This window comes from Syngnathus typhle, linkage group LG4, assembly GCF_033458585.1.
Source record: "Syngnathus typhle isolate RoL2023-S1 ecotype Sweden linkage group LG4, RoL_Styp_1.0, whole genome shotgun sequence".
NCBI lineage: Eukaryota > Metazoa > Chordata > Actinopteri > Syngnathiformes > Syngnathidae > Syngnathus > Syngnathus typhle.
In genome coordinates, this window is record NC_083741.1 from 11,454,212 (window position 1) to 11,466,554 (window position 12,343).

The 12,343-nt window shown below is 38.7% G+C and overlaps 1 protein-coding gene across 1 annotated transcript; it reads left to right on the plus strand.

The window, feature by feature from the left end:
- The first annotated feature begins 354 nt into the window (after window positions 1-354).
- On the plus strand, window positions 355-10,222 carry hsd17b12b (hydroxysteroid (17-beta) dehydrogenase 12b). The gene is made up of 11 exons (XM_061277052.1): window positions 355-648; window positions 3,567-3,613; window positions 3,700-3,775; window positions 4,305-4,412; window positions 4,589-4,653; window positions 4,871-4,915; window positions 5,332-5,366; window positions 6,661-6,742; window positions 8,184-8,249; window positions 8,358-8,507; window positions 9,084-10,222. The coding sequence occupies exons 1-11, from the start codon at window positions 474-476 to the stop codon at window positions 9,189-9,191; spliced, it is 957 nt and encodes a 318-aa protein (XP_061133036.1). The 5' UTR covers window positions 355-473; the 3' UTR covers window positions 9,192-10,222.
- The last annotated feature ends 2,121 nt before the right edge of the window (window positions 10,223-12,343 follow it).

The window sequence follows — 12,343 nt, forward strand, 5'->3', positions numbered from 1 at the left end:
GGAGGGGTGGCTCAACAAATTTGTATGTATTTTGTGTGTTGTTGTATTAGTGTAGAAATACATAAGCCACTCAATCAACCATCCTTCCATTTCCCATACCACTCGGTCACTTTCCATTAATTCTGATGTAACAATGAGCAGTATAAAAATCAATCATGATGTCCCCTGGAAGTGGAGTATAACTACCCCATATGAATTGGTAACATTTCACAAAAATGTTTGCAATATCTCTAACTTTGACACTACGCATTTGGCTGGAGACCATAATGAGCAGCAGAGGGCAGTGATGCTTACAATTGTTGGTATATAATGTTGGAATAAATATCAGAAGAAGAACAATATCCAATCACACGTCGATTACGACCAACCCGGAAGTTAAATACTACATCCCGTGTCAATATACTTGCACTTTGTTCATTACGAGACACGCTTACTTATCAATAAGCACAATCGGTCTGCGTTTTCGCGCAAGCATGATCCCTACTGAACATGTGTTTCGGGCCGTGGAGACGCCGCTGTTCTGGCTCGGAGCTGTGACCGCGGTCTGGCTGTCGGTGTGTTCCGTTTATCGGCTGCTGGACGGGGTCAAGGTGTGGGTGCTGGGCAACGGGAAGCTGGTATCACCCGCTAAACTTGGCGAATGGGCCGGTGAGTAGTAGACACATGTGTGTCTGTGTGTGTTTTATTTATTTGGTTTATTTCTTGAATGCATGTGTAACATTTGATCTTTGATTTAATATAAATGGTTATAATAATAACAGTCACATAAATCGTGTGGAAAAAATACCAATTATGATGATTGAATACCCCAATAACCCGAAGTATATAAATCGAAATGATGAATGATCATAAATCTCAGACACCTTTGATCATTAGTTTGCCAGGTAAGCACCAAGTAAAGGAAAACGACCAGGATGATGTTCCATATTATTAAGCAGGCCACAGGTTTCTTGCAACGTGGGAAAGAAAAAGGATCAGTCAGCTGCCGCAAATCATCAAATAGTGCAATGCTTTGGACAAGGTATGAAAACAATAGCTATTTCACATAAACATGAGTGTGACCATCGTACTGTAAAGATATTTGTGGCTGATTCAGAGGACAGATGGGTTTGGGCAGAATGAGGAACGTTTCTGCCAGGCAAAGAGAGCAGCTGCTACAATGCCAATACAAACCAGCAAACAGGTATTTGAAGTTGCCGGTGCCTCTGGAGTCCCGCAAACCACAAGGTGCAGGATCCTTGAAAGGCCTGCTGTGGTGCATAAACCTAAATATCGCTAACGGACCACTAAATGTAAAAAATCTAAAAAAAAAATTGCTGATGTAATAAGATGAATATTACAATCAACAATCTGTTTAATGCACATTAGTCTGCTGGAGAAACCGACAATCTTGAGCGTGTGAGTTGAGGTCCACTTTAATCTCTTTTTGTGAGGCTAAAAATAGAAGGTGGCAATTTCTTTTTTCACATTTTTGATTACGCATGCAGAGCTGCAAGTCAGTGTGCAGTGAGGCAAAGTAGCCCGTTAGCCTCGTTTGCGTCCTCATTCACAAACTTTGCCTGACTCAAGTGGTTGTGATTGAGCCGACAGCTTTATTATGTAACACGAATTGAGCCATTCATAAAGTTTCACATCATGGGTTGGATCCTTGGCGTCCTGGTTCATCAGTTCCTTGAATTTAGGTTAGCTTATTCTCTAAACCGCTTATCCTCACTAGGGCATTCAAAATGTAATACAATTCACCATTTTAATTGCTTTTATACTCTCATCTTGGTAATAAAAAGTATTACACGTCTCTCCCCACGATAACTAATGAAGCCATAATTTATTACCAATTGTGCTTCAAGAGTAATGTCGTACAATTGAACAGCATGCAGAATTTTTTTATCCTGACTATCCCAATTGACTGTCATCTTCTAGACATAATAAAAAAAAATAAAAAAAAAAAGGAAACGAAAATTCAGGCAAATTGTTCTGGAAGTGAATTTTTAAAAGTTCTTAGCTCTGTATTCTGCAAAACTTACCTGGCTTATTTTTATTTTTTTTTTGTTTATCAAATTGTCTTTTGTTGAAAGTTGCACACCCGTAATTGCAACATCGGTGCAGCTCGTCTGCTGCATTTGTGGAGTGTGTTGTGACACCACTCGCCATTGTTTCACATTGTGTCAGCGCAGTGGCTTGAACATGAGCACGGAGTTTAGTACAGTGATGCTTCTGTTCCTGGTAGAGAGTCCAGTTTGATGCAATGCAGCCAATGCTTCACTCGAGGTTTCGATTTGAATCGTTCCCTCTGTTATCAACAGAAATTCCATTACTTCCCCAAACATCTTTGCTCTGACAGTGGAACGTAATAAAACACATTTTCCTTCAAATCTGTCGAGCAAATTTTTTTTTCTTGTTTTACTTTACTATCTGCTACCAATTCAGCCTTGCAAATGAATATTGGTTCTCATTTGCCTTGCGTAGATCAGGAAATGTTAAATAAATACCAATGATAGCATTATTTTTTGGTGTTGTAATACAAGCTTGCAACCTGACTTCCTAAAATTGGCTCTATGAAGTCAATGTTAATTGTTTTGATGATTAAAGGATTATTTGATTCATGAATTAATGATTAAACTGATTAAATATTAAATATATATCACAGTTGCCTTTCTTATTGAATTTTTTTTTTTTTTTGCTAATCTAATTTAAATTTGGGTTGGAGCAAGAAAAAAAGTCAGCTGCCAAAAAATGTTTCCCCTCATCCATCCATGTAACTGTATTTTTTAAAACGTCTTAAAATAACCTATCGTCTGTTTCCCTTTCATTGCGCTTGCAGACGCTCTCCCACTCCTTTTCTCTGTTCTATTTTTAGCTGCCCCTAGGATCTCCTGTGTTGATGTTTGTTATTTTCTCTTTCACGGTCCCCCTCTCTCGCTTATGTTTGATCGCACTGCAGCCCTGGAGAATGCTTGCCACCATCTATACTCTAAACGACCACACTGACAAGAGATGGAAACAACCGAGGCTATGTCGTGGTTAAAAAAGAGAGGATTGTAAAGAACGCAATTCTGTGTTTTAGCCGCAGCAATAAGAATAAAAATAGCTACACTCTGATGTTGGTAGTACGGCGGACCCCTACACATTCGTGTTTCAGCATTAACAGATTTATTTTGGCAAACTATACTATTTTCTTTCTGTTTTGGTATTTATTTTCTTCAGTGAATGTAAATCAAAAAGCCCACGTGAGCTTGAAAGTAGACAATAGCTGTGGGATCTTTTTACATGGCATAAATTCAATGTACAGTATGTTTATTTCTCTCATCCTAAAAGTGAACTGCTACTCAGTAGAATCTAGAACGCTGCTAGAGGCAAGTAAAATTAAACACGTACATATGTCTCGCTAAAATGCACTGTGTTAATAAAATAGTAGATTACATGGGCTCTGTTTCAGTCTCTGCTTTATTGTAATATAATGTCCAAGAGCAGTTTTATTGTAGATTGAGTACATTCTTTCCATGTTATGTGACTTTACAAAATGATTTGAAATGAGGTCTAAGTCACATTATTATTTTTGTTCTCAGTTGTGACGGGAGCAACAGATGGTATCGGCAAAGCCTACGCAGAGGAGGTATACACGCACGCGCACACACACGCACATATATGCTATGTGTAGTATGATTTCCAGGCCTAATTTTTATGCTGTACTTTTCTTAGCTGGCACGCAGGGGCTTCTCCATTGTGCTGATTAGTCGTTCTCAAGAGAAGCTGGATGAAGTTTCCAAAGCAATTGGTAAGTCCATAAAACCTGCAGTCATTTATATTCCTAAAAATTAAATGAATTTATATTTTTATTTCTTCTAATGATCAACTAATATTTTTCCCAGCAGTATCCAGTTTCATTTACCAATGGAATACATACATTTACATTTCAATTAGGGGAATGCAACAAAATATTTTGGCTGCACAGCATTTATTAGTTACGACCACATAGTCTGAGCCAAGGAACTTGACAAATTGAACTTTTACCAAAAGTAAAGATGAGTAATGAAAATAAATGTTCTAAATAGAGTACTGTCATTTAAAAGAGAGTTTTCACAGAATGGCATCAAAATGTACGCTTCAATTTACCCAGCCTCTTCTAGGAGAGTTTTCCTCATAGACTAAGAACTATTTCTTTAGCTTCTCGTTGATGCATTTATTCTCACACATACTGTACAATAGCAGTCAGATTTTTGGGCGCACTTGCTCATGGTATAAATGTGATGGTGGTCCCTAACATTTATAGTTCTGAACGTGCACTTGCTTATTCATACCCACAGAGAGCAAATGTGGTGTGGAGACAAAAACCATCGCAGCAGATTTCAGTTCAGTCAACATTTACTCCGAGATTGAAGATGCACTTGCAGGACTGGAGATTGGAGTGTTGGGTAAGATCCGACCTTCCGGTCTAGAACAGTTTGGATCAACATCTGCTCTTATGAATATGTTTTGTCCATAATTCTGTTGCCAGCAAATGTTTCCTCTTTAGTCTTCTGCTGCCCCCTTCTGGTTGCATTGGGGAAAAACCGACTGAATCTTGAATCTTTTTTTTGTATGTCAACAGTGAACAATGTTGGAATATCCTATTCTTACCCAGAATTCTTCCTCAGCGTCCCCAGTCTGGATACTGTAAGTTAGTGTCCCAATCATTAGTCTCTAGTTACCCATGAATGATTCATGCATCTATGATGGAAGCAAAAGTTTTGTTGACACTGCAGACATAATTTGCATATGAAGCATTCATTTTCAGTGTGTTCTCTTTGGTTCTGTATCATTTGCTCTGGATGCCACGTTTCTATGTCCAAATGCACACATTTAATGTCTTGCTCTGTTATCCTTTTTCCAGTTCATTGACACGCTGGTGAATGTCAACATAACATCAGTGTGCCAGGTTAGTGCTGTAAAAGTCAAATCTTGTTTGAAAAAAGTCATACTTTGTCATGGCTTGTTTGGTCAGCTGTCTTTGTTCTTTATCTTTGAGGTGACTGTCCAACATTTGAGTAAAATCACTTCGAAATCATTAACACACTCAAGCAAAAAGGATTCACTGAATCACATTGTCAATTTCTCTTGTTCATTTTTGGTTGTTCCAAGAGCAACAACCCTCCTGCTCTCTTAACACGTCCACTAACAGTCATTTAGTGAATCTTCAAACTACCTGCACATCTATTCTCTTTGTCTCACCACACAACCCACACATGCACTGACAAATGGACAAGCACTTCTCCAACACATTTTGATCCTTGTTTTTGTATTTCTGGTTTTTTCACTTGTTGACATTTTATTTTCTCTTTGTCACACTACCAGATGACAAGACTTGTTCTCCCTCAAATGGCTGAGAGGTGAGAGATCTTTGTTTTTTTGCCCAAGCCAACAATTTTACAAATGGACATTTGCCACTGTAGCCGTTGTTTACCGTGTCTTGTGCATTTAGTCTGACAGCTCCCAAACTACAGACCCCTTTCCATGTTTGTAAATAACAATAACTAATCAGGATGCTCGTGCACGGTTGTCGCAGAAAGGACCAGAGACAGAATTTTGCCGGTCCGTCCTCCATCCTTCGTCCAGGACTTGAGCACCCTTTCGCCCTCCTTCCGCCGTCCTTATTCATTATATAGTTGTCCCCCGTCCGTCCTTGTCATTGGATAGGGCCTCCATTGGATAGGGCGTCCTTCACCGGTCTGTCAATCGTCAGTCCAAAAAAAATGCAGAACAACAAAACAAAGTCATAATCCGAACCCAATCAATTCCAAGGTTTCATTTTACACAACCATAAAGCTTTCAACCTCATTAGCTGGCTAATTTACTATTCACAGGACCCACTTCCGGGTTATTTGAAAACTTTTATAAGACACTGCTGTGACAGCCAGCTTTCTTAACCAGCTGGGAGTATCATCAGAGTGGATTGAATGGTTTACAACTGCTTAAGTGGCAGCCGAGATAGCATTTAGCTGCCAACACAACCACTGTCGGTTACCAGATTGACTGGCCGTGTCTTTGACGGAGGAAAATGCTCCTCCTCTTGTCAACTTGAAGCCAAGTAAAGTCACTCCCCCGCATACAAACACCACACGAGTCACGCAGCGCGTCGTGATATGTCAGATTTAGTCTGCTTTGGCGGATTACACATGGAAGACAAGCCGGCCGTGTTTCTGTCAGTCTCTAATTGACCCGGTTAGGGCCGATTACAGAGACGGATAAAAACCCACTTCCTGGCTTAGTCCGTCTATCTTTTTTTTTTTGCAAACTTCTCATCAGTGGTTATCCCAGTAAGTCCCAATATTTGTGAAAATAAAAATAGAACGACTAATTAAGATAAATCAATACCACAGAAATAGGGGAGATTCTTATTCAGTTTTAATGTGTGTAAAGATGCAATGCATTAGGCTTAAATTGCACATGATAGCTAGAAAATAATAATGTTTAAAATAAAGTGTTCAGTGGGCGTGAGGCTTCGATAGTAGTGCTGATTTGTTGAGTTTTGGTAGTTGAATAAAATCATTCTTTTTCCTTAATCGCCAAGCCCTCATACACGACCTCTGTTTTCTTAAGAGTTTGTTGCATGTATCAATTATTTTGTATACTTTTTTTTTATGGTTCAAAGTTAAATAACATGAACTGATTGTATGATTTCAGGAAGAAGGGCGCTATCCTCAACATCTCTTCTGCCAGTGGCATGTATCCAGTTCCTCTGCTGACAGTCTACTCTGCATCCAAGGTGAAGCAGTTATTGCAAAATTCCAATGTAGTGGCTTAAATTCTCAATATAACAATGTTTTATTACAACTACATTAAACCAAGAACAAAAGTCAAAATGGCAGTGTGCAGTCGTACTAATGCCTCCATGACTGTAGGAGAGAGTACAGTAAGGGGCTTGTCAGGGGTTTGATCAGCATTGGGAGGATCCTACGTACTGTGTGGTAGTACAAGAGTACCTGGTACTTGCAAGGTCAACAGGAGAAAATGACACAAAAGGTATTAGAAGCAATTATTGCCCAATTATCACCCAAAGCCAGTTGGGAAAGGTTCCAGGCTCCCTGGGTTTGAACTAATGATGGGATTGTGCATAGAGCATAAGACATTTTGACATCCAGTTTTCACACCATTTCTTTTTGACAGAACAGCAACAGTCAAGAATCAACCTTGTATTTATAATGTCTTGCTGCTAGACTTTTAACAGGATATGTCCTGTTCCTGTTTTTCTCAACTCCAAGATAACTTACAAGAAGAACACGCACTTATCCTGAGGATGAGAAAAAGATTTACTCTTTGATGTAGACTAAGATCAGAACAGGATGAAACGTACGTGCTCGGACGTTACGTGGGTGTGATAATAACCACATATTAAAAGCATGAGAATAAAGGGCATAGAAAAGGAATGGGTAGATGAATTAAACTGTCAGTATGGTCACATTCAAAATATCAGTTACACAACCTGGTTCAAAGCATATTTTGCATTTTATTTTCTTGTTGGTACCCCGCTAGGAATAAAAAAAGAAATAAAATAAAAAAACACTGATCACAGAAATCATTAGAAACTGACAAAAGTAATAAAAAAATTAAAAATGCAACACAGCTCGACGTTATTGATGGCCCGGTGCACCACATGACTCTCGGGCCACTTCGCTGTTGCTTGACCCACTGGGCCACCAGTAGAAATTTCCTGAATAAATTGATACAATCAATACATTCATGCTTTTATTTTCTAATAGTAAAAGGTTTTGTGCTGTCCACTTAAATCAGGCCTCTTATCTCGTGTACATTTTGACCAATGAAACTACACGCTGTACTATTTCATCCATAGGTAAACATCCATATATGATTATGAATTTTGTTAAGTATTGTTCTACACCAGGGACTGTCATGGCCATCACCCAAAAAGACTTAATGTCAGACCCTGTGTAATGAAAATTAACCAATGCAAATCAAACATAGCCTTTCAACTGTTGTTCATCAGAATTATTGAACCAACTCATAAAGCAGGCCTGGACCAAAATTACGCTCCCCCTAGTAAAGTTTTAAAATAATTAGACCAGAGGGGACATGCAGCACTTAATCTGTCAGTTGGCCTATGTAAAATTTCATGAATTATCAACAAAAACAGCAATATTATCCCCATATGTAATAATTTATAATCCGTTTATATTTGTGTTTTATAGGCATTTGTGGACTTCTTTTCACGAGGGTTGCAAGCTGAGTACAAAAGCAAAGGGATCATCATCCAGGTTTGTTTAGTTGTTTATTGTTGTTGTTTCATGTTTACGATAAATAAAAACAGATTTGATACAAGACATTGGTAATTTGTTCTGAACCTGAAAATTTCTTTTCTGCAGAGTGTTCTGCCATTTTTTGTGGCAACCAAGCTGAGTAAAATCCGAAAGGCCACCCTAGACAAGCCGAGTCCGGAGCGCTATGTCGCCGCTGAGCTCAACACTGTGGGCCTCCAGACGCAAACCAATGGTTACCTGCCTCATGCCATCATGGTACAGCCAATTTGAAAAAAAAAATTAACAAATTGTTATCGTACTTCCTCCCACCAATGTCATTCACTTTAAGGCATCAAATCAGTACGTGATTGAGAAGACTTGATCCAAACGTAATTTCCTTTGGTTTGACTTTAAGTTAAATATTTTTACTGTATACAGATCATGTCATTTTAAATCGTCAAAATTATTTGGATCGCTTAGCATTTATTATAGTGGATTGTTGCCTCATTGGTCTCAGATTTGTTGGTTTCACTTGATCAGGATTACAAAATAATTCGTTCTGCAAAGAAAAGGTGAAAGCAGTAATTGAATCCAGTCAAATGTGAGCCAAGAGCATCTTAATTGTTCAGGTAAAACCTAAATCTGCTCAACCAAGCAGCAGTATGTCTTGTTTTACCCCCAATTGATTACCGGAGTGGAAAAACAAATGGACCGTCTTAGTTTGCCCTCAGTTCCGTTCACAAAGGTACCCTTGTTGTAGCAGTTGTTCCTCCTGTAGGTTGAGAATCATTAATGAATGTTAATTTGTTATTTGTAAATGCCACCAGCTGACTGTGTAATTTCTCTCTGCAGGGCTGGGTGACTACAGCTCTGCTCCCTGCCAGTATTCTCAGCAGACACATGATGGGAGTGACTTTGTCTCAGCGTGCTCGTTACCTCAAGAAGCAGAAGCAGGGCTAGCTTAGTGGCGGCCGGGAGCGGACCAGCTGTGCTCATGCCTCCTCTGACTCCCATCATCATCACCATGGACCAAGAAGAGGAAAAGATGACAGTTGCTGGGGAGACGATTTTCCCTTGCCCTCAGAAAGTGCACGTCATAGATAATGCAAGGCAGCCCTATCACTGCGCATTATTAGTTTTCAGCTTTAATCAACCAATTGAAAATAGTTTTGAATTTACATCTTGGCTTACACAACTCTATATTTAACGCTCTTAATAATGACAGGTTGTAACTCACATTTTGGACTGAAATGTCTTCATGTTGACATTCTCAACATTCCCAACAAAGCACTTAAAAATGAAAACGTAATCAGGAGAGTTTTTCTGCTACTTATTTGCTTTTGTGATGTGGACCTCCACATAGGCTTCTTATCACTGACTCAAATTTGCTGTGCTATTTTTCCACTTTGCTTACGGACTCTCTAGGATTGCTTCCTGCCCTGAAATGTGATGTTTGATTTAGGTTTGTATTTATCTGACAAACCAATGAAAACAAGTAACAAATGTTGGTACTTGTACACAATCTAATGAGATCTAATACAAATGATTGATTAAAAAAACAACAACAATTCCTCAAGTCTTGACATTGCTGCAATATGGTGCAATGAGGTGCTACACCACAGTAGGTAGCCTAATATACACTTTAAAGTAAACATTTTTGATTGGTTGAATCAAAACGTTTTTGTGAGGACAGACGCTTTACTTACATGATACACAAACTATCTGTCTTATTAAAATAAGGCGCATCCAAAGACACATGCTGTATGTTGTCTCTCCCTGCATTGACGACATGGCAACAGTCATGTTCTAAATAATAGGACTTAAAGTATTACTTGCAACCATTGTGGAAATTTCTTACACAGTTTGGGGGAAATTTAAAAACTGCCAGACTGAGAGTTGTAACCTTTTGGGCCTGTAAAAAAAAAAGGACCAATGTCTTATGCACTTGAGTGAGTTTTAAAGTCAATATTAAAATATTTGGGTGAAATGGATTCATGTTTTTAATTTCCTTATACACCCAAAACACTCAACATCCTGTAAAGGTTTTGGGTAAATTTGTGCAGAAATGTATGACAGTCTACTCCTAAAAAGAGGCTAGTGGTTTCTGTGTGTGTGTGTTTTATAATTTGTTACAGAAAATTGCCAGATTTTCTTTGTGGCCCTGCTTTGTTGCTGTGGGAATAGAGCAGTTGGAAAAGGCATCGCTGGATTTTATTCCAGCTGGCAGGACAAATATGAGACCATATGATGGGTTTTGTTGCTTGACAAATAACAAGCGTGAATGTTATTCTCTCTGTGGAGAAAGTAGTTGAAAGAACCTGCTTGAAAATGCAGTGCGACCTTTAAAATGTCACAGATCCAGAAATTGAGATAATTCTTCTTCTTATCGTGGCTACAAGGCAGTTAGTTACAGGCTTGGCTAGATGTGGTTCAGCCGCAGCTGAACACATTTCTGTAGGACCGTCAATGCTGGTCGTGAGGAGGTTCCTCGTTTCCAAGGTCGACCTTTGTGTCTATCTCCAGGCATGATGTTTATTGAGATAATACAGGACGACTTAAAGCATCCACCAAAGATGTTTACTCTGTCAATGTAAGATGAAGTGCTACGTATACATTTTTAGATGGGTCTACCATTCTTGTCTGATGTCAGTGAGTGAAAATCACACCATTGATACATTTTCCCCCCACCCATGCTGCAAATAACCATCTCCTGTCTATAGAGTAGGATTTGCCTCTTTTTTATCGGTCCCCCCTACCCCTAAGCAACAAATGTGTCGTGTGCTCATTTATTTTGAACATTAGATCATCATCTCACTTATGCAATTTTGCAGTGATTCACCAATAACACTAGTCATCATATTTCTACCCTTTGTTTTGGTAAATCAGAGATTTCCGAGTCACTTTTTCTAGATGCGTTTTTAGGGAAAGGGGGGCTGATCCCAAATCTGGCCTTGTTTTTTATATATAATAATACACTACGCTAATAATAACAACTAATAAAACACTAATAATAGTAATATAGAAATATATTTAATTATGAATTAAGGGTTAGGTTCAGCCAGTGGTGGATTTTTGCCTGAAACTACTGCGCAAGCTTTTATACGTCAAAGGCAAAATACAAATATCTCAAAACCCTGATGTACAACAACAAAAAGTACATTTTTGAAATCAGGGTCAAAATATCTGTTCAAATTTGCTGTTGATTAGTATGTTGAAATGTATGACAAGATGAGAGTTAGTTGTCTCTTTTTGTTATTTCACATAAAAGGCCGCTCTGGTTCAGTTAGCCTGTTTCACTGTGTTCAAATGTTTTTTGTGACTCCTAATTCTTGAATTTCCATCACATTCAAAGTTATGTCACAACAGATATTTGTGCCGCTTACAGTATTCATCTAACACCTACACACAGGAGAAACTGTTTGCACGTAACAACCTGTGAAACACACGGCATCCATTAAATGGAAATAATCAACACTTTTTTATTAGCCTTTCATAATTTTCACAAACCCTCTGCTTTTAGAATTCATCATAATTACATTTTAGAATTACAATACAGCTGCTTGATTCTTTGATTAGTTAGGATGTTAGAATTACTTTTTAGCATTTGTAATTCCTTTCAGTGACTTTTTCTTATCATCGTCATTGCCAATGTCCATACAAATCATTTGCTTTTCCTTCATTCCTCTCAAGCGTTGCTGTGTGGTTCCCATGCCAACAGTTTCTGAGAGACGATATCCGGCGCACTGGGATGGAAAGTGCCGGAAATGTGTCATCACAGAGGATGTAGGAGTGAGAGAAGCGTTGTACGTGGGGGGATGCCCATAGGAAGAAATGGGTGGTTTGCAGAGCTGTGTATAAAGAGATGCTCATTGGTAATCGTGGACACAGTTTTCTCAAATGCACACAAAATTGCTGCCAGAAATCCCATTTTCATAATTTTCAGAGAAGGGGACAGAATCATCTTTCAACCAACAACACATCCTGGACTCAATTAGATTCATCCTTTTTTTTCTTACTTGCATCATTTTGGCCTCACAAAACTGAGGATTGAAAGCAACAGCAGCGACCCTAACAGCTTTTGCAAAGGCTTGCTGTCCGCATATCGGTTCACC

Excerpts from the sequence above, each read along its gene's own strand:
- hsd17b12b (XM_061277052.1), top strand. The coding sequence starts at position 474 with ATGATCCCTACTGAACATGTGTTTCGGGCCGTGGAGACGCCGCTGTTC. Across the intron at positions 4,654-4,870 it reads GCGTCCCCAGTCTGGATACT|TTCATTGACACGCTGGTGAA; the intron begins GTAAGTTAGTGT and ends TCCTTTTTCCAG. Across the intron at positions 8,508-9,083 it reads ACCTGCCTCATGCCATCATG|GGCTGGGTGACTACAGCTCT; the intron begins GTACAGCCAATT and ends TTCTCTCTGCAG.